Source organism: Rattus norvegicus, chromosome X, assembly GCF_021556685.1.
Source record: "Rattus norvegicus strain SHRSP/BbbUtx chromosome X, alternate assembly SHRSP_T2T, whole genome shotgun sequence".
Lineage (NCBI taxonomy): Eukaryota > Metazoa > Chordata > Mammalia > Rodentia > Muridae > Rattus > Rattus norvegicus.
The window spans coordinates 112,702,772-112,724,658 of NC_141554.1; the positions used below are offsets into that span (position 1 = coordinate 112,702,772).

Here is a 21,887-nt window from a genome sequence, read left to right on the forward strand (position 1 = left end):
AATTCTCCAGTAGAGCCAAATAGATCTATCCCTACTTTTCTTCTCCTTACCCTTTCCTGTCTCATTTCACTACTGTTTAGAGCTCTCCATATTCATCCCTCAGATAAATCTGACTCAGCCATCCAGAGCTTTGTTTACATAAATTAATGTATTCCTCAGAGATGATAATGTTTGTTTTTTTTTACTGATATGGTTTTTAGTATTTTTGAACGAAGGTCTCATGTAGACTTGACTGGCTTCTGTAGCTGAAGATGACCTTGAACTCTTGTTCCTGTTTCTTTGTTCCAGTTCTTTAGATTGTACACGTGTACCACCACCCCTGGCGACAGTTGTGTTGTAACTGGGACCTTCAATGGTGCAACAAAACAGAATAAAAACACCTCAACTCCCCCAACCTGACTGGGGTCCTCCTACTGTCTAAGGATAATGTCCTTGAATCCCAAATTATAGTTAGTAGTGGTATCGCCCTGGAGAATGTCAGATTGTCAGAGCTGACTGCAGACCTGCTGCCTCAGAATAATTTGGTAATACCCACACATGGCCCATGTGCACGTTAAAATTTGAAGAGCAATCCACAGTAAGAAGCGTTCAGCTGAAATGAGGGGTGAGGGCACCTTTACAAGGGGAAAGACTTCTACACCCAGAGGAACTATTTCAGAGCTCCAGGGATAGGACTCCCATTACTGCCACCTGGAGTCTGTGGCGTCTCATAGGGACCCAGCTGCTTACCTGCTGTGCTGGATTTTTGGAGCTTCCAGAAGAGTCAGGCTCCAGTTACTGGAATCAGAGGGCTAATTGGCGCCACATGGCTCCAAATCCTGCCAGTTTCAAGGAGAATGACAAGGCTCCCCAAGGAGCCAACCAAATGTAAAGAAAAAGGAGCCAAAGGCAAGGAAGGATGGAGAAGTAAAAGCCAATGCCTGGAAATGTAACTGTAACATTTTAGTTCTCATGCCCCAAAGCGTAAAAAGATAGAGCATTCGCTCAGAACCATTTCATTGCCCTGTCAGTTCATCTGTCTTTAGCCTCATCCAGCCTAGCAACAGTTGTTAGCTTGAACTCCAGCTCTTGGTTTCTCTTTGGTCAGTGATAGAGGTCAGGTTGGTCCGCAGAGGAATCAAGGCATTCAGCTGCAGTCAGATTGACTGATAATTGGACCAAAAAATGGGCTACCTGGCTAACGAAGAAGCAGAACGCATTGTGAGGCTGTTTCTTGAAATGAAAGGGTGTGACTTTGGGTGAAGGTTCATTTTTGGCTCCCTTTCTCTGTTCTTCTGGTCACCCTGAATAATGCTACCCATAATATTGTCACCTCTACATTCATGTCATATACTTAACCTTCTAAGTGCTTCTTGTCTGTGACCATGATCTCATTTCATTCTCCCCAACAACTCAAAGTGAACAGGATCAGAGACAGGTTAATTATAATGTATGCTGAGCACCCAGGCCTAGCCAAGATGTGGCATTCTATTATTTACTGGGTTTGAGCTGTCTTGCAATGGAAATTCTGGGTGGTCAAGGGTACCAAAGTCTGACAGCATGTAGCTGGTAGTGCTGGGATTTCGGGACCTGCCAAGGAGATTTGGCTCCAGCTGGATCACGGATGTGCTCAGCTTCTGAGGATGTCTGCTCCTCTACCTTGAGGGCTGGGGGAGGAGCAGTCACCTCACCTCTTTGGCAGGACAGATAGCAGCTGTGAGGGGATAATGGATGTGAAAGTACTTTTTCTCAAATGAGGTAATAGGTGTCAATATGCAAAGAAGCACATGGGTCTAAAAGGTTGTTACTATGAAACAGAAGGAAAAGGCTAGAACTTGTTCTTGGATCACTGAATGGAGACAACTACCCTAGTGTAAGATGAGCAGGTACTGAAGAGACATTGGGTAGCAAAAGGGACAGAATGAAGGTGTTGCATGTTTGGGAGCAAAGGACAGAAGTAAATAGCCTATGCCAGAAATAAAGCAGTGAAGGGCTTATGAGCTCTGGTTGCTTCATAATTTTCTCAGAGTTACCCTGTTTGGAGACACCAGAAGCCAAGTCAGAAGCCTAGTTTCCCCAGGAAGGCAGTCATATGGCCTTTGGAGAGCTGAGCTCCTCTCATCTATCACTGCTTGCCTTCAGTGACACCCCCAAGTCTCCAGACACTTAGCAAATTTCAGAGGGACTGGGCTTCAGACACTAAAAAATGCAAACCTCAGGAGGAAAGGAAGACCTTCCATGTGGATTCTAAAATGGCCTCCTGGGTCTGTTAATAGAGGTTTTCCCCATGACCCAAGATGTGTGGGAAGGCGTAGGTACTGAGAGGCATCACATACTTGTAGAATTGAGAAGGATCCAGTTAGGGATAGTTAGTTCAGCTCTGGAACAACCTTAATGAGGAATGAAATGTGATTACATTTCACCTGGAGCCATCACTTCTGTGATGAAGAGTAGCTTTGTCCCCTGTGAGAGAAAGAGAGAGCTTGGGTTCCCATCTCTCTCCACACTCTGTCCTTTCCTGGCCAGCCAGAAACATCTTCCATATCCTCCATGGCCCCTTCTCCACCCTTTCCAACCTTTCACTGAATGTACAAGGTTGACTTAGTTGTCAAATTTATCCACTGGTCTCAATCGCACTCTAATTTTTCTACACATCAGATGCTTGTCCTTTCTCTTCCAGCTAGACTGGTGAGACTTGTAGCTCTTCATAGCCAAAGACCTAAAGCTCCTCAGTGTTCTCAGGGATGGGCTGTCTGAGTAGGTACTCAATAAATACTCATTGACTGAAAATTGTGGGTGAGAAGAATAAAGCAAAACATGTCACTAAAGGCTCTCAGCTCATTTGTTGCTCTGGCTCCAACAGCTGTTACTATGTTTTCATCAGTACTGGTGGTGTGGTACCTCAAGGACCACTGAAGACTGAAGTGTCTCCAGCTTCAGAAAAAGAAAAGTGGGGAGAATCTGGATTATTAGTGGTTGGGATGGGAAGCTGAGTTGAGAACACTACAAAATACTTCCTTGTCATACTTGCAGCCTCTTTGGTGCCCACACCACGGTCTGTGCAGCCCAACAGGTTCTCAATCATCCACTCTGCCCCACTTGGTACCCACATTGGCAACCAGTTTATGTCATTCCAGGAAGAGGCTGCTTATTGTCTCGGAGACTGGATGACGGGAGACAAAGGCTCATTTGAGCAGCAACCTCAAGACTGAGGCAAGATGGTAGCCCAAGACAGTGTTCTCTGGCTCACTTTAAATCCAAACTTGTGCCTACCAGCAGACACTGAAGTCAGAAAAACAACTCAGGTCACACTCTCAAAGAGCTCCTGTCTCCAAAACATCCGTATCCAGGACAATAGCCAAACCACTGCTGCTTTGTGCCTTTCAGTTAGAAAGAGTTCATTTCGTCTTACTATGGTAGGAAGAAAGGAGGGAGCCAGCTTCTAGATTTGCCTTGTAGAGGCTTGCCCTATCCTAGCATCCCTTTCTACCTCCATAAGGGATAAGAGACCTCCATGGTCTCCAGGCCATGTTAGGTACAGTTAGAGTACATGTGGCTGCAATCATATCAACCCTGGTGGCGGAGAGAACTAGCTGCAAGGTCTTTGCTGGACTATCATTTACCTTGTATACAATTGTTCCAGATCTCATCTCCTCCACAAATAGTCAAAAGCTTACTCTAATTAGTTGGTTCCTGATAAACAACCTAACTGCTTGAACCCACCTGCCACTGAAGTATTTGGTATTCTCAGTCAACAATGCATCGCTCTTACAATGTCACAGCCTCCCACATCCTTTACAGACCTTGTACTAGTTTTGATTAATTAACTCCTACTCCTCTATTTTGAAGGACCCTGGATAGAATTTTAGAGAATAGATATACTGAGGTAAGGAACCTAGATTCATCTGCTATGCCTGAAATTCTGAGGATACAGGGGAACCAATCAGGTTGCTAAGATGCAGCGCCCCTTCTCTCTGGCCCTCTCTCTTCCATCTCTGCCTGATTTGTCCTTCTCCTAGACCCTCATTTCCTGTCTTACTAACTCCCTTGTCCCTGGGACCCAGTGTTCCACAAACTCCACTGTCCTTAAACCCACATTCCTCAGGGCTCTTCATCCAAATGCTACACCTGGGCCTATCAGCCTGAAGTACGGTCACTCTAGCCCTTGGCGTAGAAGCTTTTATTCAGCTTTGTGAAGTGATAACCTCCAGGAGCTTACGTTGTAAGCGTCAAGAGAACAACCTGGAATCTTCCCCAGGTGTGAGGGAAGTGTTTCCTCTTCCCCAGCCTTGGCTGGGTTTCAGATCTGTCAGGAGCCTCAAGAACCTCCGCTTCTGGCCCACAGGAGCCATTTTCCAGCTGTCCCATTAAGTGAAATAAGTTGGCATTATATACCATTGTGTAAAGTAATGGTCCCGAACATTAGCACGCTCGTTTATATATGCCACCTAAATAGTTCCTTTTTATATATTACCTAATAGACATTAAAGTTTAAAATTGCACAAGGACTTCATGAAATGTTCCCTATTCTCGAATGACTTCACATTTCCTTCCCCAGTTATTTGCCTGCTTTTGTGGCCTATTCCCTGGAGGGGGGGTTAGATTTCTTTAGGGAGTTAATAGCCAATTAAGATAGGTGATACCAGTTAACTTCAGAACAATACATGTGCATGTGGGCTTCTTCTAGAGTCCCAACACCATAGAGAATGAGTGTGACTTGTAATTCCCGTGGCACCAGTTTCTCCTGAAGACAAGTAGCTTCTCCTTCCTAGCTCCCTCTTACTCCAGTATGAGCTATGATGGTAGTCATCGCTTCAGCTTGTCCCAAAGCATGTAGGAAATTAAGTTGTGATCTCCCAGGTATCATAGCCAGAACCATAATTGATGTCCCTCCCAGCTGGTTTTGAGGCTTAGTTCCCTTTGCATCTTTTTTGCTCCCATCTTCCCCTTCCCCCAGTCATGTGATGCAGGAAGAGAGCGCAAATGATATGGAATGTGTGCAGCTGCCAGCAAAGACACTGCGACAAGTGACCATTCACCGAGACCCTATAAATGGCTTTGGCTTCGTGGCTGGCAGTGAGAGGCCTGTGGTGGTTCGATCTGTGAGGCCAGGTAGGTGTCCCTCAGAGGGTACGTCCAGCCCCTGGCTTTTATCTTCAATACCTACCTATCTTCCAAGAAAGCGGAGCATCCAAGTATATGGGATTACAGGGTAATTTACCAAGAGTAGGTAAAGATTTACCAACTAATGACAAACCACTGAGGTGACTTGGAGCCTGAGACGAAAACTGCAGTTAAGAAATTTTGAGGAAAAACAAAACAAAACAAACCTTCCCTTTGCACTGAATATGCATAGGAGAGATGTCATACCTTGGACGAGAAAGTACCATTCAATTTAATTCAATGAGTATTTATAGAATGCCTACTCTAAGCCCAGCAGTGTTGCAGGGAAGCGCAAGACACAGCTCCTGTCCTCAAGAATCTGGGGGCCAGAGAGATGTCTTAGTGCATCAAAGCACTTGCTGTGCAGGCTGATGACCTAAGTTTGATCTCTGGAACCCACATAAACATGGAAGAATCAACTCCACAAAGATGGTCTCTGTGTTCTCTGATGCACACACACACTCAGAGAGAGAGAGAGAGACAGAGAGAGACAGAGACTCAGATGGGTGAGGAGGAGTCTCTAGTCTGTGAAGACTGAGAAAGATGAGCCAGTGAAGACAAGAAAATAAGATCAAGACCACTGGTGGGATGGGAAAAGGAAAGCAGGACCAACTGTCTCCAGGCCAGACTGGCACAAAAGCTGCCATTGATGAAGCATCTCCCATATTCTTTATTTCTTTTTCTTTAGTTCTCAGGGCAAAATCTACAAGGTAAGAGGCACCACTACCATTTTAAAAATGTGGAAACTGAGGCAGAGCAGGATCGGTCACCTAGGAAGCAGCTGGACAAGTGTTTGCTCAGAGTCTGTCGAGTAGGTGAGGGGCAAGTTGGGCTTGAAAGGGACCACATGGGATAGAAAAAGGAATGAGCACCCTGCCCACAAGCAGTAAGCCCTGCTATCATGAATGAAATAGAGCCAGAGCATGGTTCTGTTTGAATCTCCTATGCACTGACAGAAAAGACCTTTATTTCTCCCTTGCTAGGCCTGAGGCTTGAGATGTTTACAATGGTTTCTCACTCAGTCAAAAGGAGCAGCCAGAGTACGAACCGGTCTTGCAGAAATTTGATGAATTTCACTATCCTCAAAGGAAAGGAAAAAATATTTTTCTGTAAACTCTCTTCAACTGGAGGGCACAAGCAAACAAAATTCAATACAGGAGTTTGTGGTAACGTACGGCTCCTGAGTCAGTCATGCAGTTTGGCAAAAAATGGTTTTGTCTTCTGATCGGGAATCATATTTGTCTTGGAAAGAAGGCATAGGTAAATCTTAGTATAACAACAGACCACAAGGAAACCCTACTTTAACTTCAAAGTTAACAGAATTTCAAGACTGGAAAAAAGCCCTCCCTGAATCCCATCCCTGAAGAAGGAAAGGAAATAGGTTAAAGTAGCCTCCTCCTAAGAGACTGTGATTTTCATTTTATTGGCTTTTTGTTTGTTTTGGAGACAGGGTCTTGCACAGCCCTGGATGGCTTGATATCAGCTATGTAGCCCAGACTGGCTTTGGACTTAAATAATTGTCCTGCCTCAGTCTCTCTCCAGTGTTAGGGTTATAGGCATGCACCACCACATCCAGTTGATGTGGTCCTGCAGAGTGAGCCCAGGACCCAGTGCATGCTAAACAAACACTCTACTAACAGAGTTATATCCCTAGACAAATAGTTGTTTTTGACAGAAATGGATAGAAGGAATACAGCAAATGGAAGATCCAATAACCACCATTTATCCATTTCTCACGAACAGTGATCATCTGTTTTGTAACCTTTGTTTTGTTCTATTGGTGAGACAACCTTTTATGCAGCCCAAGGTGGCCTTTAACATGATGTGGGATTCAGACTGGCCTTCAACTCCTGATCTGCCTACCTCCACTTCCCAAGTACTAGGATCACAGGTGTGAGCTGCTCTACCTGGCTTAGTCAGCTATTTTAAGTACTAGACATTCATCATCTCATTTATCTTCCCACCATTCTTATGATGTATGGGTGCTGTCATTTTCTCAGTTAACAGATAAGCGACTAGGAGACAATTCAAAGTCTCACTCAAGGTCACACAGTTAGCAACTGCAGGATTAGAGTCCAGTTCAGTGGCTGCAAAGAGTATGACTGTCAACTGCACGCCTACAATTCCTGAAGTCACTGAGCTGGCAGGACGCATGCCCTACTAAATTCCCTCGCTGTTCCATTGGTGACTCCTTCTTGCTGTGCCAGCACATGAGTCCCTGGCTCCAGAGCCATTGATATATGCTCAGGTGACTCTTTTTATTTTTGTACTTGTATTTTGGACCTCACTTATGCTGGGCTAGAACAAATCCTTAATTCTCGACTGTCTTCACACCGGGTCTTGTCACAGGGTCTTGCTAATTTTCCCAGACTGGCTTTGAACTTACTTAGTAGCTCTGGCACTCTTGAACTTCAGATCTTCCCATCTCAGCCTCCCTAGCAGGTGGGATTGTAGGCCTGTGCCATCACACCTGGTCTTGAGTGACATATTTGCTGTGTGTATGTTTTGGGGGGATAAATAGGCAGCACATTTCCTTGTAGAGAGAAAAGTTGGAAGCTGGCCTATTAAAATGGCTATAAATAACAATCAAGGTCATGCTGGATCTGACTCCTTACTCTCTCCCAGTTTCTGAAAAGATTTTTTTTCAAGAAAGAAAAAGAAGGAAAAAAAGGAAGGAAGAACATTTTCCTAGATAGCAGAGGCAGCACAGCCCATGATACCGCTCTGTCCCACCCTTTACCCTAACCAAGGCATAAAGCTTCCCCACAGATCTGTTCTTAACCTCACCACAGGAGACAGGAAGGGAAACTGGGAAAGGCAGCAAGCGGATTTCCTGCTGCCTAAGGGACCTGTACTTTGTTTACACATTTGTAATGGATAGTGTCCCTCAATGTTGGAAACTGTTAAACCCTATAAGTCTCAAAATCCATTCCCCCTCTCCAAGCATAGGAATAAATATGAATAATATTGAAGTGAGAATATTCTTCCCTCTGCTCTTGTCATTGTACCCACCTCTAGCAGTCTGGAAGCCATTCGTTGTACCTGAGTAAATCTTTCAAATGAGACACAAGTCTCTGTTCCTCTTTAGAGCCAGTCAGGCACTTACCAACCATGTGTGAGTTTGGAGACATGGGCTCCGATACCACGCTTTGCTAAAGGAGCTATACTCCATTCTCTTTCTTCATTCCTCTGTCCTCTATGGGCAGAAGCCAGAAGTAGAACAGCTCTGCCACCACACCTCAGTCTCCATCATCACCTCAGAATTCCTCCACTGGAGTTCTCTCTCTTTATTGGCTTGACTCCCTCAGGCACCATGGCTTTTGCCTAGATGTGCACTTTCCTGGCAGTAGCTCTGAGCCCTCATGCCTCTCTCCTCTCCTCTGCAGGAGGCCCCTCTGAGGACAAGCTCCTGGCTGGTGACCAGATTGTGGCTATTAATGAGGAGGACGTGAGTGAAGCCCCCAGGGAGAGGTTCATAGAACTCATCAGGTAACAGGGGCCTCTGGGGCCTTGACAGGAACTGAGCAGTGTCTCTACCCCGGTCCCACCAGTAGCAAAGGGCTACCTGTATTCTTCAAGGCCTTAGGGAAAAACCCTCTGAGGAAGAACAGTTCCAGCTAGAGCTTCTGGCCAACTACAACTGTGGGTATCAGCCAATAGAAGTCACCACAGGCCTCATATACTCTGCCAGTGACATGAGTAGACAAAATGATGTGCCTTGCTGCTCTGTTCTACCCAACTTTTCTCTGCACCCAAGCCCTTTTGCTTTGGAATTTTGAAGTTTTTGGAGTTACTGTGCAGTGGGACGTGCCAAGTGATTGATGAGAATCCGACACGCACACACACACACACACACACACACACACACACACACACACATACATGCACACACACACCAGAGGGGGGTGGAGAGAGAGAGAGAGAGAGAGAGATTGGTTGGTTGGTTGGTTGATTGGTTGGTTGGTTGGTTGGCTGTCTGGTTGGTTGGTTGGTTGGTTGGTTGGTTGGTTGGTTGGTTGGTTGATTGGTTGGCTGTCTGGTTGGTTGGTTGGTTGGTTGGTTGGCTGTCTGGTTGGTTGGCTGTCTGGTTGGTTGGTTGGTTGGTTGGTTGGTTGGTTGGTTGGCTGTCTGGTTGGTTGGTTGGTTGGTTGGTTGGTTGGTTGGTTGGTTGGTTGGTTGGTTGATTGGTTGGCTGTCTGGTTGGTTGGTTGGTTGGTTGGTTGGTTGGTTGGTTGATTGATTGGTTGGTTGGTTGGTTGATTCTGTCCTCAGTATTCATGCCACCGTAATGTCTTCAACAGATGATGGGAGCCACTGAGAAAGAAAAGTCTCAGTCATTCGTGAATTCAGAGTAATCAATCTATTTGCCCACCCCTTACATTCACACATGTGCATACAGATACACACACACACACACACACACACACACACACACACACACACCTTGTCCCATACTACATGCTCACACCTTTGCATAGTTTTCTTCATAAGAAATAGGATAAAAGTGAGGACTAACTAAATTCAGTGAACTAACTTCAGTTTGGAGAACTTTGGTTTCTCTCTCTCTCTCTCTCTCTCTCTCTCTCTCTCTCTCTCTCTCTCTCTCCCTCTCTCTCTCTCTCTCTCTCTCTCTGCCGTATGTAATCTTCCTTCATCTTTGCATCTGCCTTCTTCTCCTGTACTTGGTTCAGAGTGTTTTTCTTCTCTTCTATCTTTTCGAAAGTCTCCACAGCCCACCTGTTCCCAGAGACACTCCCTAACTTTCAGAGGCTGACTTTGCACTCTGTGTACAATACAACAGGCTCCTATCTGCTTGATGGGTTTTGGAATTCTGGGCTCTGTCTTCTTTGTCATATACCCCCTGTAGCTCCAAATACCTCTGGTCCCTAATGACCCTTGTTTGTCTCTTCTTCAAGTTCAACTCTCTTTTATATTGCCCTACTCCTCACACTATCCCCTTCACCCTCCACTACTACACCAGTACAGAGAGAACTCCCCTTTACCCCATTGTTACGTATGCTGGAGTTCTTTCAGCCAGGCCCCTCAGAAGTCCTTCTTTGTTTCTAGTAGATATCTTCATACCCTAGAGCCAAGTAGTCCAATTTTGAGAGGAATTCTGGAGCTCCTTCAGTGTAAAAACAAACCTTACTCTTTTGATAACTCAGGTGCTAATGGCTCATTCATTCATTCATCCATTTGCCCAATGAATATGCATTATTGTCTACTATGTACCAGATACTACTTTAGGCATTGAAGACACAGCAATGAATAAGAGACAAAACTTCTTGGCTCATTAGCATTTGCAATCTAGTGAAAAGAAACTCCACTAACAGTGAACAGGGTAAGTAATTGTATGTGCAATATATAAGAAATAAGTAAAGATTTTGAAGGTCAGATTTCTGGGCACAAGAGTGAAGAATGTAAACTTAAATGGTGTCCACTATTGGCTTCATTGAGAAGCTGTTGGGGTTGGGGATTCAGCTCAGTGGTAGAATGCTTGCCTAGCAAGTGCAAGGCCCTGGGTTTGGTCCTCAGCTCTGGGGGGAGGGGGAGAAGGTGTCATGTGAAGAAAGACTTGGAGGTGGCAAAGCCATTGGCGAAAGAAGAGCTAGTGTAAAGGTTCTTAAGACAGTACTATGTCATCCCTGAAGGAGGAACAGGGATGAGATGCCCCAGGAATCTGGTAAGATAAAGGATGAAACATTGTGGAAGAAAAGTCAAGATTGTGGAGAGTCCTATAATTCACTGTAAAAACTGTTTTTCTTTGTAATGGAATGGGGAGACCTGGCAAGGACTGGAGCAGGTGACCAAATGTCCCTTCTCTATTCAAGATGAACTGCTTCCTGAAGATTCTCCCTATAATCCAGATCTTTGCTCTGGTAACTTTCTAGATCTCAGAGTTGATTGGTCAATGGACTTTGCCTCAACAAATGTGGGAAATGTTCACTAGAAGTTCTTAGGCAAGAGTCTTAGGCAAAACATGAATAACCAAAATCAAGATAGATTTCATATTGTTGCTCCTGCTGGTGGTGGTAGTGATGGTATTTGAAAGAGGGTCTTACTGTGTAGTCCATGCTGGCCTCAAACTCATGATCTTCCTGCCTCTGCCACCTAAGCACTAGAATTATAGGTGTATGGGTTAGACCCAGCATGACTCTCCTTGAATGCCTTTGAATAAACATTTGAAAAAGGCCAACAAGAAGAGGGAAAACTCCTTCAGGAAAAACTAGTCCCATTTCACTCAGTTATTTTAAAAAATTATATATTCCTGGGAGAGAATTTTCATAACCCACAGCCTCTTTGAATGTTGGCATAATTCTTGTCGGAAGAGTTTTGGATTCTTCATCCTTTTGAATATTTGCTATGTGGAGAGTCTGGGTTTCCATCTGTTGCTCCCTGGCTCTCATTTCTTCATCCCTCAATTAAAACAAATCTGCTGAGTATGAGTCACAATGACCAAATGACCTCCTTTGGGTTTTTTCTTTGAGTTTCTCTTCTCACTTAAATACCAAATTGCCAATAACCGTCGTACATGGTTCCCAGGACTCTCTGGCTGTGTGCCCTTTGAGTTCTATAATTCAGGCCTGTAGTTTTCCTTGAGAATTTTCTAGTCTACAGATAAAATTGTACCTAAGGTTTGGTGATTTCTACGGAGCATGTAAGAAGGAATATGAAAAAAAACCTGAGAAATGTCAAACCCAGAGGTAATGCTAATACCGTTGCTGAGCCCCCGTATGAACCAATACGGATGGTTTTTGTGTCAGCCTCCACAAATGATGAGAAGTGAGGCATCCATGCAGATCCTCAGATTACCCTCTGTCCTAATCCATATACCTGAATGCAACCCAAGGGAACATTCCGGTGTTGCTTCTTGTACTAGATGAATACCTAGTGCATGATATACTGCTCTCCTGTTCCCTCTTCTCTCCGTAGGAGTGCTAAGGAATCCATCGTTCTTACAGTTCTGCACACTCATCAGGTGAGTGAGCCTCTGTGCCATCTGCCCTTCATCCTGCCTCCTGCCTAAGAAGACATGACTCCATCATGGAAATCAGCACTCTAGGGTGAAAAGAGGGATCAGAAACCTAGGAAGGATGAGAGATCAGAAATCTAGGAAGGAAGAGGGGTCAGAAAGTAGGGCAGACACGAGAGGCACGGATTTAGGAGTGAACTTAAACATGCTTATCTACTCCCATACCCAAGGCTGAAGTTTTTGAAGAGCTGGGTAGAGCTGTGCTCTAGAAACATGTCCTCTGCTTTATCAAGTTAAATTGCTCACTGCCACAGTTTAGAGTCTGTTTCCCACCATGTTTTTGCTATGCTCCACTTGAATGCGCCCATCTCCCATAATGTCCTGGCAAGCAGTGGGTACTACTTTTATTCATCCACATGAAGACTGAGTGGCTGGCCTATGATGTGTGAGACCTGATACTACATTGAAGCATTTCATAAAAATGGTTGGGATGGCTGGAGATGAAAACAATAGAATACTTGTCTACCATGCTCACTGTCCTGGGTTAGACTCCTGGTATCACACAATTAATTAAAAACCAAAGTTGTGCCAGATGGGCTAGCTCACACCATTAATCCCAGCACTTGGAAGTCAGAGGAAGGTAGATCTCTGAGATTTCTAAGCCGGCCTAGTGTACATAGCCAATTTCAGGCCAGCCAAAGTTATCTAGTGAGACACTGTTGGACCAGAGCTTCCATTTTCTCCTGATACATTCAGGAACTGGCTCTGTGAGTCCCCTTTTCTAATCTGTAAATTGAGGTTTGAAGTTTTGAATGTTTCCTAAGCATGCATTATCATAATAATAATAATCAACACTACTGCTATTAGAAGTAAAAAGCTCCAATTTCCCTCTCCTAGATGTTGGATTAGATCAGTGTCCATTACTAGCATATATCTTGATAGCAACCTTGACTTAAATCAACCCAGATGCAAAACTTCTAAACCTCACTCTACCTCCAGCCTGTATGCCCTTTTCTAGTGTCACAAAACTCTCTGGTACCACAGCACTGATGGTGCACCCCATTGAAGGAGACAGAACCAAATCTGCACCATGAGAGAAGAGCAGAATTTCCTTCTCAGATACCCAGGCACCAGATACAGATGGGGGTAGGGGGGAGGATTTTTCTGTAAAGCCAGAAATGGAGCACTGGGGCAAGCCTGGGCTCACAAGTCAAGAAGCATGGTTCAACTCGAACCTGGAACCCGCTACCTTGCTCTATGGTATGCAGCTCTTTCCAGGCTTACACATATATGTGAACACACATATTTGCATATACACACTCACTCAGCACCTGCACATAGCATTCCCACACTACAACAATGTGCACAATACCCCAGGCAAACAGGCCTTTCTTTCTTGCATCTCTCTACCTCTGAGAAAACAAGCCCTGGGCCTCTGTGAGCATTAAGAATAGTCCTTTCCCCCACTTTACTGCACAGTGTGTATTGCCTAGTGAGCAGTGGGCAGTCAATCCCTACCTATCCTGTCTTGAAAATAACAACTCAAAACAGGCATTTTGTAAGGTTAACATTTATTATGATGATTGAGGCATAGTAGGCCACACCTGTAATTCCAACACTCAGAAGGCAGAGACAAGAGGATCCGTTGAAGGGCAGTCTCGGCTACATAGTGTTTTCTAGGCCAGCTTGGGTTACATGAGATCTTGTATCCATTTGCCCTGTCTACAATTAGAGGTGCACGGTTGCTCTGTTAATGTGATCTTTTCAAATGTCACCTTTTCGAAAATGCTTTTCTTGACTACCCCTGACCCTTTTTTGGTGTTCAGAGACTGGGTTTCTCTGTGTAGTCCTGGCTGTCCTGGAACTCACTCTGTGTGACACTGAGTGTGACACTCTGTTGTCAGACTCAGAAATTCCCCTGCCTCTGCCTCCAGAGTGCTGGGATTAAAAGTGTGCACCACCATGCCTGGCTTGACTCCTGTTTCTGAATCAGCATCTATCCATCATTATCTCTGGCTACTGATTAATTTTCCTCAAAGCTCAAACAACTGTATTTTAAAAGCTTTTCTTTCGAACTAATTGTAACCACAGAAAGTTGCAAAATTAGTATAGAGACGCTTCATACGTATTCTATAGCCTGTTGTTAGTAATGGGTACATCTTCCGTAAGTATAAAACGTAATATCATAGTCAGGAAATCAGAGCAATGTCTCATGCCTGCAGCCTCAGCACTTCAAAAGTCAAGAAATCTTGAGTAACAGGCGAGCAGCATGATGTATTAGTCACGGTTCCCTAGAGGAAAAGACTTAATAGAATGAATACATATACATATATAATATATATGAATATACATATTCAGTTCAACCCTTGAGGCTGGATGTCTCATCTGGTCTTCAGTATACACTGGAATCTCAAAAGACATAGGCTGTAATGCCAGTGAAGAACAGACTTGCCAGTGAGAGCAAGCAGGCAAAAAGAGGAAGTTTCCTTCTTCCATGTCATTTCTATAGGCTGCCAACAGAAGATGCGGCCCAGACTAAAGGTGGGTCTTCCCACCTCAAAAGATTTCATTAAGGAAAGAAACCTCCCAGGTGTGTAATCAACCACCTGTGTTTTAGTTCATTCTAGATGAGCTCAAGTTATCAGCCAATAGTCGTCATCACAGATAGGGAGACCCTGTGCCAAAAAGAATAAACACATAAGTTTTTTTTTTAAGAAATCAGCATTGATCTTATACATATACACAATTTCATGTGAATTTATCAGCAGTATACTTACACATCCATCAATATGATCAAAACACTGGAAAGATCTACCACCAAAAAAGATTCCTTATGATGTCCTTAAACAGATACACTCACCCCTCCCACTCCATCTAAAATCCCTGTTAACCACTAATCTGTTCTCCATATCTGTGTTCTTTTAATAATACTATGAAATGGAACAATATGGCATAAAATTACGTGGAACCTTTGGGGCTTAGCTCTGTTTCATTCGGCATATTGCCCTTGAGATTCATTCAAATTGTGTGTAGCAATATTTTGTTGCCTTTATTGTAGAATGGTATCCCATGGTGTGAATGCACCAGTTTAGTTAATCATCCACCATTGAAGGGCATCTGGGTTGCATCTAATTTGAGGCTATTATGAGTAAAGCTGCTATAAACATTTGTGTTTCTTGTGAGCATAAGTCCTCATTCCTCTGGGATAAACGCTCAAGAGCGTGATTGCTGGGTCATATAGTAAGTGTGTGTTCAGTTTAAATAACTGCCAGATTGTTTTTCCAGAATGCCTTTATCATCTCAAATTCCCTTGAAACGTTATGTTAATATGTTTGTTATCTATGTCCCTCATTAGACTATCACCTCAAAAATGGTGGTGACTGTTCTTTACTGCTGTTTCCCAAGTACCTGGAACAACAGCTGACACAGAAGAGGTATTCATAAATACTGCTCGAAGGAAGGAAGCCCAGGTTCCAACCGTCTAGACCGATGTGCAGAACAAAGAAACTAGCATTTTCGTCATATCCATCCTAACCTTCCCCTCCCATCCCTCCCACATCTAATGGCACAACTTCTCCACTTCGTGGCCCCTTTGTAATGGCTAGGCTGCTTTCTTTCTCCTTGTGCATTTCTTAGTTCTTGTTGCCTTTTGAGCGTTCTTAATGTTACTTGACATGCTTTCTAATAATGTCCATTTCCTCTAAAACCTAGCTGATTATGCCTATCTTCCAAACAGAATTACCTGCCCTGCTGAGAGCTTCTAACTCATTCAGTAATTCATGAAGCATTTATCAAATTCCTGCTATTCTGGCCACTTGTATAGGATAGGGATATTGTGGTTCATAAAACAGGTATGGCTGCAAAGCTCCTGCCCTCGGGTAGCTCACATTCTAGTTCTCCGCTTTGTTCTCTCCAGATCCTTGGAGCATAGAAGTGGGAAGGCAAATACACAGGTGGTATAGTAATCAAAACCTTTAGGAACCAACCAGTCTTGGAAGCCTCCTAGTTGGGTCAGTTGTTAACCCTTTATCTGGTTTACATTTTTAAAATGTTCTCATGGGAAATGTCAAGTGACGCCTAGGAATCTTAGGGAAGCTATTACTTACCAACCAGTGTAAAAGAATACCTAAATATCTGACAACCAGTATTGCCAAATTAGTACATCCCAACTGAATGGCAGCCTTGCATACATACATGTACATTTCATCCTTCCTAAAGACTCTATGTACATAAAATTGTCCAGTGCTTGGATTTTTATTTGTAACTTCCCAAATATCCATGGTGCTGTCCTGGTTACTTGTGACCATGCATGGGACACAAAAAGTTTGAATTGTTTGATACATGGTTCCCAACTGAGGTAAAGCAAGGCAATGAACATTCTTCTTCCTTAAGTCAGCTGTCATACAGAGGTACTCAGAGAAACTAGGCACGTTGTTTCGTATTGAGAAGCTGAGGCAGAATGATCACTTTGAGTTTGAGGTCAGCCCTCACTACATAGTTCTAGGCCTGCATGAGTTACAAAGTGAGACCCTGAGATAGGAATAGAGACATGCTGAAAGAGAGTGAGAGTGAGAGAGTTTCTAAAGGATGAAGAAAGGGCACAGTGCATCCTGGGAAATGCTTCTGCTGTACGACTACTTAATCAGAGTTTGCATCCTAAGTCAGGAACCTGTGAGGTAGCCTCAAGTAAGAAACTTAACAGTCCTGATTCCCAGTTTCTCCTCCTGGAATAAAGAAAATAGACTCTACCAGAATGAGTTATTTTAAGATTTTAAGAGGACAATCTCCGAAATATTGGAGCAACTGTTTGCCATGCACTAATTCAGTGTTTATAGCTGTATAGAACTGTATATGTAACAATATTCATCTGAGAGAATCCTCTCTCAAGCTATCGAGAAAATTTCTTAGAGACCCCAATATATACTCAATATTATACCCCCATATCAAGCAGGCATTTAACATTTTGTAGGTGCAGGGGGCTACTGCTTCTTAATGGAATCTTGCCATGTTAAAGTTTGATGACCAAATCTTCCAGGAGACAGTTCCCCAATAGATCAAGATGTGGCAGACAATTCAGTACTTTTACTAATCCCATAGGTGATTCTGATGGTCAATGGGATTTAGGAAACAGTGGACCAGATAATCTCTAAGGGTCCTCCCTGCTCCAGATGATAATGGTCATTTGGTACCTGGTAATGGTTCCTGGCCCTAACTATTCATTAGAACTACAAGAGAAGCTCTTAAAACATTTGCATTCAAGTTTTAGCCCTGACTAATTGAATTACAAGCTCTGGGGATGGGGCCTTGATATTGGACTTTTGAAAAGGCTGCCCAAATGATTCTAATCTCGTTCATTTGACATTTTCCTCTTAACAGAATAACAGAATGAATTGTACTACAACAGGCCATTGTGGGAAGTAGTTTCAGCCACCACCACCCTTCCACCTAGTCTGCATGTATAGCCATGTATGAAGGCTTTCTTTACCTTTTTGGTAATCAACTATATCCCCATGACTGTTACTAATCATGGTATCTGTTGACTCTATCACATGGTAGGTCCTCAACAAATGTTAGATTTTAAATAAAGTACTTTAAATAAGCTGCCACAAGGAAAGATAGTCCCCTCCAAAGTAGGGCCAAATCAGAGCAAACCAAAGAGCAAGAATTACATCTGCTTAGAGTCATTTTCCCAAGAAAACTCAGAAGGCTGAAAATGACTGTAGAAATGGTTTCCCACAGAGCACTCCGAGGGACTTACCTGTTTTTAAGGTATAAAGATGGTGAGCACCCAGACATACTTTCTGGTTCCATGAACTAATTCATTATTAACAATAAACAATCAAACTAATATTTTTATGCTAAGTCCACCTGAACTTGATGCTAAGAGACATAGTGATATTAAATACTACCTCTTATAACCTGATTGAGCAGATAAACTATGGCAGTGTGTATCAACCAAAATACTGAAGTAAACAGATGAACCAAGGAAGAATCCAGAACATATAATTGGAATGATTTTTATCACTACTGCTTTGTTTTGTTTTGTCTTGTCTTGTTTTCCAATTTTGTTTGGTTGCTAAGATTAGGCTCTCCCTATGTAGCACAGGCTGGACTTAAACTTAACCACCCTCCTTCCTGCCTTAGCCTCCTAAATTCTAGAGTTACAGGTATGTGTTTCATACTCTGCTGGAACCAGGTTTTGATGAAGGGATCATATTTAGCTGGTCAAAAGGAATATTGGGATGCTCTAAAGGTAGGGATAAGTAGAGGATGGTATGAAGTGAGACTAGAAGTAGAGACAAGCCCACTGTGTGCAGGAAGTGGAGCGGAATTACCAAGTACCACCAGTGTTGATATTGGAGGTAGGTGAGGGATGAGGCTAGATAAAATGTAGCTTGAAGGAAACTTGCAGGTCAGGAGAGGGTATATTAACCACTAGGTTATCCTGGATGCTGAAAGGCTGGCATTGTGGTTCCCATCTGGGGAAACCTAGATGGCCTTCCTTTATCCTAGGAGTCCACAGCCCGTTGCTATGGGAATTGATTGTAAGCAGGCTCGGGGTGTCAAAGACAATGAGGCAACAGAAAGGCCAATCAGGAAACCAGTAAAGAACCTGAAGCAAGTATGGAAATGCAGCCTTTATGGTAGCCACTGGTTTCTTCTCTACTCCTATGACGGCAACCTTTTTGGATTCTGTAGTTATGCAGAAGTAATGAGTTCTGGCATTCAATTGCACAGAGTGACTATAGTTAATAATAATATACATTGCAACACAGTACAATACATGATAGGTTTACCACAAAGAAATGACAAGAGTTTGAGGTGCTGGCTACTATGGTCTGATCATTATATAATATATACACGCATCAACTATCACATGGCTCTTCTAAATATGTATAACTACTGTGCATCAAGTAGAATAAAATTTTACAAGATTGGGGCCCTATCTTGCCATGAAATATTAATGTTTGGCCCTATATACTTGACTTCAACCAAAATATGAGTGATCACAGCCCTGAAATCTGTGCTAATAGAGCCACCAAACTAAAAAATGCTCAGAGAATCAGCAGCTGCTGAATTTAGCCCTGAGGGAAAGGCAGGCTCTCTTCCCGATTCCTTATTTCACCTAGCTTCTGCCTTCATTTGTGCTTCAAGGGGCTTGCAGTAGCCCCAGAGGTACTTAGCAATTCTAGTCCCGTGTTTCAAGCCAAAATTCATCTTAGCCAGAAAGGGTGCTTGTTGCAAAATTACCCTCCCAGATGCTAGGAGGAGAAATAGGGTCAGTGAAGAGATCAGATGTCTCAACTTTAAGGTACTCAATTAATCTATGTTTAATGGGTTAGGACATCTTCACCAGTATAGATTCTTGGGCCCCAATCTTTGAGGGATTCTGATTTCTAAGTGGTGTGGGAATGGGCCTCGGATTTTGTATTTTAATAACCATTCTCCAGTGGTTCTTATTGGGGGTACAGTTTTAGAAGTGGTGAGTTAGTACATGCTAATGTTACTAAAGGCATGAACGTGTTTGTAAAGAACTATCTAGTAAATATTTTCATATTTGTAACATAGTAACCCCAAAGCAGCTATGGGCAGTACATAAATGAGAATCATGACTTTGTAAATCAAAATTTATTTACAAAAACATGTAGTAGACAAGATTTGGCCCAGGCACGCCTGTAACTCACTGGGCCCTAAAGCATTGGTTTACATGTTGCAGTGTTTTAGGTCAAAGGGATCACACTAGTAAAGACTTCAGGCCCCACAGCTAAGCTTTGAAGATGACATTAGACAGGGAGATTATTTATTTATTTATTTATTTTTCTATATTGAAGATTCACAGATTTTTTATTAATTGAATATAGCAGCATAACCATTTCTATCACATTTGCATTGCATTAGTTATCATAAGTGAGTTAAAAAAAAGTATTTCAAGAAGGCAGAAAGATGGCCAGAAGTTATAATCAGTTACTATGAGATTTCATTTAAGAGAATTCAGCATCTGAGATTTTGGTGTTTGTAGACATAAATTTTTACAGCCTATTTTAATAAACATTCAACCTCTCCTCTTGCCCACCACCCACTAGTGGGTGAGAAAAGTTATTAGGATATGGGGGAAGTGGACATATTTAGCAATCGTTCTTCAAAGGGGGGAGGCAAACTCGGTCTTCTTTGGCAGCAGTTCAGTCCCATAGCAAACAACAAATATGATTTAACAGCTGCAGACCAGTCCTCTAGGCAGGCAGACACCAGGCAGGAACCAGCAACTATAGTCCAATCCTGAAGGAGCCACAAGGCTGACCAACTGGTCCAAGGCCACTGAAGTGGCAAGAAGTCAAAGGAACCTCAGGAGCTATTCTTGGACGAATTCCTCTCAATGGTGTTACTACAGCAGAGCCAATACATACCTGGTGTTAGCAAAGAATTGCAAGGTTGAACAAATCAAACCAATGATCCTGCCCCACGGTCTGTGGGGTAACATTTATACTCTTTCATCATGTAGCCTTTCACATGTCTGCTGTATCCAAAGTTCCTTTCACCTGTGTCTGCCTCAGGACAACCCTTCCCGTGTCTGCTTTAGCAAGACATCCCTTCAAGTGCATGCCCCAGTAAAACATCATTTGACATAACTGACTTTCCAAAGAGACTAGAAGTTTCCACATCAGGTGTCTATGGTGTGAAAAACTGTGGAATGGAGTTCTACATGTATCAAGGAAATTCATTATGGTATATTACCATTTAACTCAGTCCTTATGATAGTCATAAATATTACTGTTTCATAGACTGTCAATTTAAATTCCCTTTCTATTTCTTTTCTTTATTAATTATTTTATTTATTTACATTTCAAATGTTGTCACCCTTCCATGTCTATCCTCCACAAACATCCCACTCCACTCACCCCCCTCCCCTTTGCGTCTAAGAAGGTGCCCAGCTCACCTTCTCTGTAACAAGCCTCCGTAGGACCAAGCTCCTCCCCTCCCATTTGAGGCAAGATAAGGAAGTCCTCTGCTACATATATAACTGGAGCCATGAACCCCACCCATGTATATACTTTTGGTTGGTGGTTTAGTCCCTGGGAGCTATGAGGGGTTGATATTGTTGTTCTTTCCATGGGGTTTAAATCTCCTTTGGCTCTTTCAGTCCTTCCCCTAACTCTTCTACTGGGGTCATGGAGACCTTTTAGAGCCACTTTGTGTTGGTCTGGAAATCAGACCTCACCTGTATGTGAGCATCAGGCTAGACATGACTCTGTGACATCTAGCAGAGAGCAGCTGGCAATAAGTGAGTCACCATCAGCAGCGGAGACTGAAGACTGAGAATAGGACGGAGGCTTCGAGACTGAGAAGACAAAGGTCGATGAGGAATGAGGCATAAACAAGCTGAAAATAGCTCTGAAACAGACACAGCGACTAGATGGTAATCCCTGAAAGCCCGAGCCGTTCTACTTCCTTTGTGGGTTTGCGGCTGTAAATACCTGAATATTTTCCTTGTGGTGGTATAAATGTTTCAAGGACTGGATGTAGATTCTCGTAGGTACAGCAAAATTGTCGTCATCTCCACAGTGTATATATACATAAAACAGTTTGTTCCTTGCCCAGGACTAAGGTAGAACCGGAATCTATGAATGAAAGGTCAGGAGTGGACTGCCAACTTCAGCCTGCTGTAGGGAGGATGGTCATTAAATCAGGATTCAGGACATTGGAGTTCAGCTTCTTTGGCTATACCAAGGGAGCCTTATCCTCCTTTTCTGAGCCCCTGTTTCACAGGTAAAAC

The 21,887-nt window shown here is 43.2% G+C and overlaps 1 protein-coding gene across 3 annotated transcripts in view; it reads left to right on the forward strand.

Annotated features, from left to right (window-relative positions):
• Frmpd3 (FERM and PDZ domain containing 3) overlaps positions 1-21,887 on the forward strand; it is a 149,667-nt gene that overhangs the window by 74,047 nt on the left and 53,733 nt on the right. The window contains exons 2-4 of one of the 3 annotated variants that reach the window (XM_087601009.1): positions 4,937-5,091; positions 8,529-8,631; positions 12,076-12,121. In XM_087601009.1, coding sequence (XP_087457135.1) covers positions 4,944-5,091; positions 8,529-8,631; positions 12,076-12,121 — 297 coding nt within the window. In that variant the 5' untranslated portion in view covers positions 4,937-4,943. Of the gene's footprint in view, positions 1-4,907; positions 5,092-8,528; positions 8,632-10,401; positions 10,484-12,075; positions 12,122-21,887 lie in introns of those variants that run through there. The other 2 variants (XM_087601011.1, XM_087601010.1) reach the window with 2 other exon arrangements.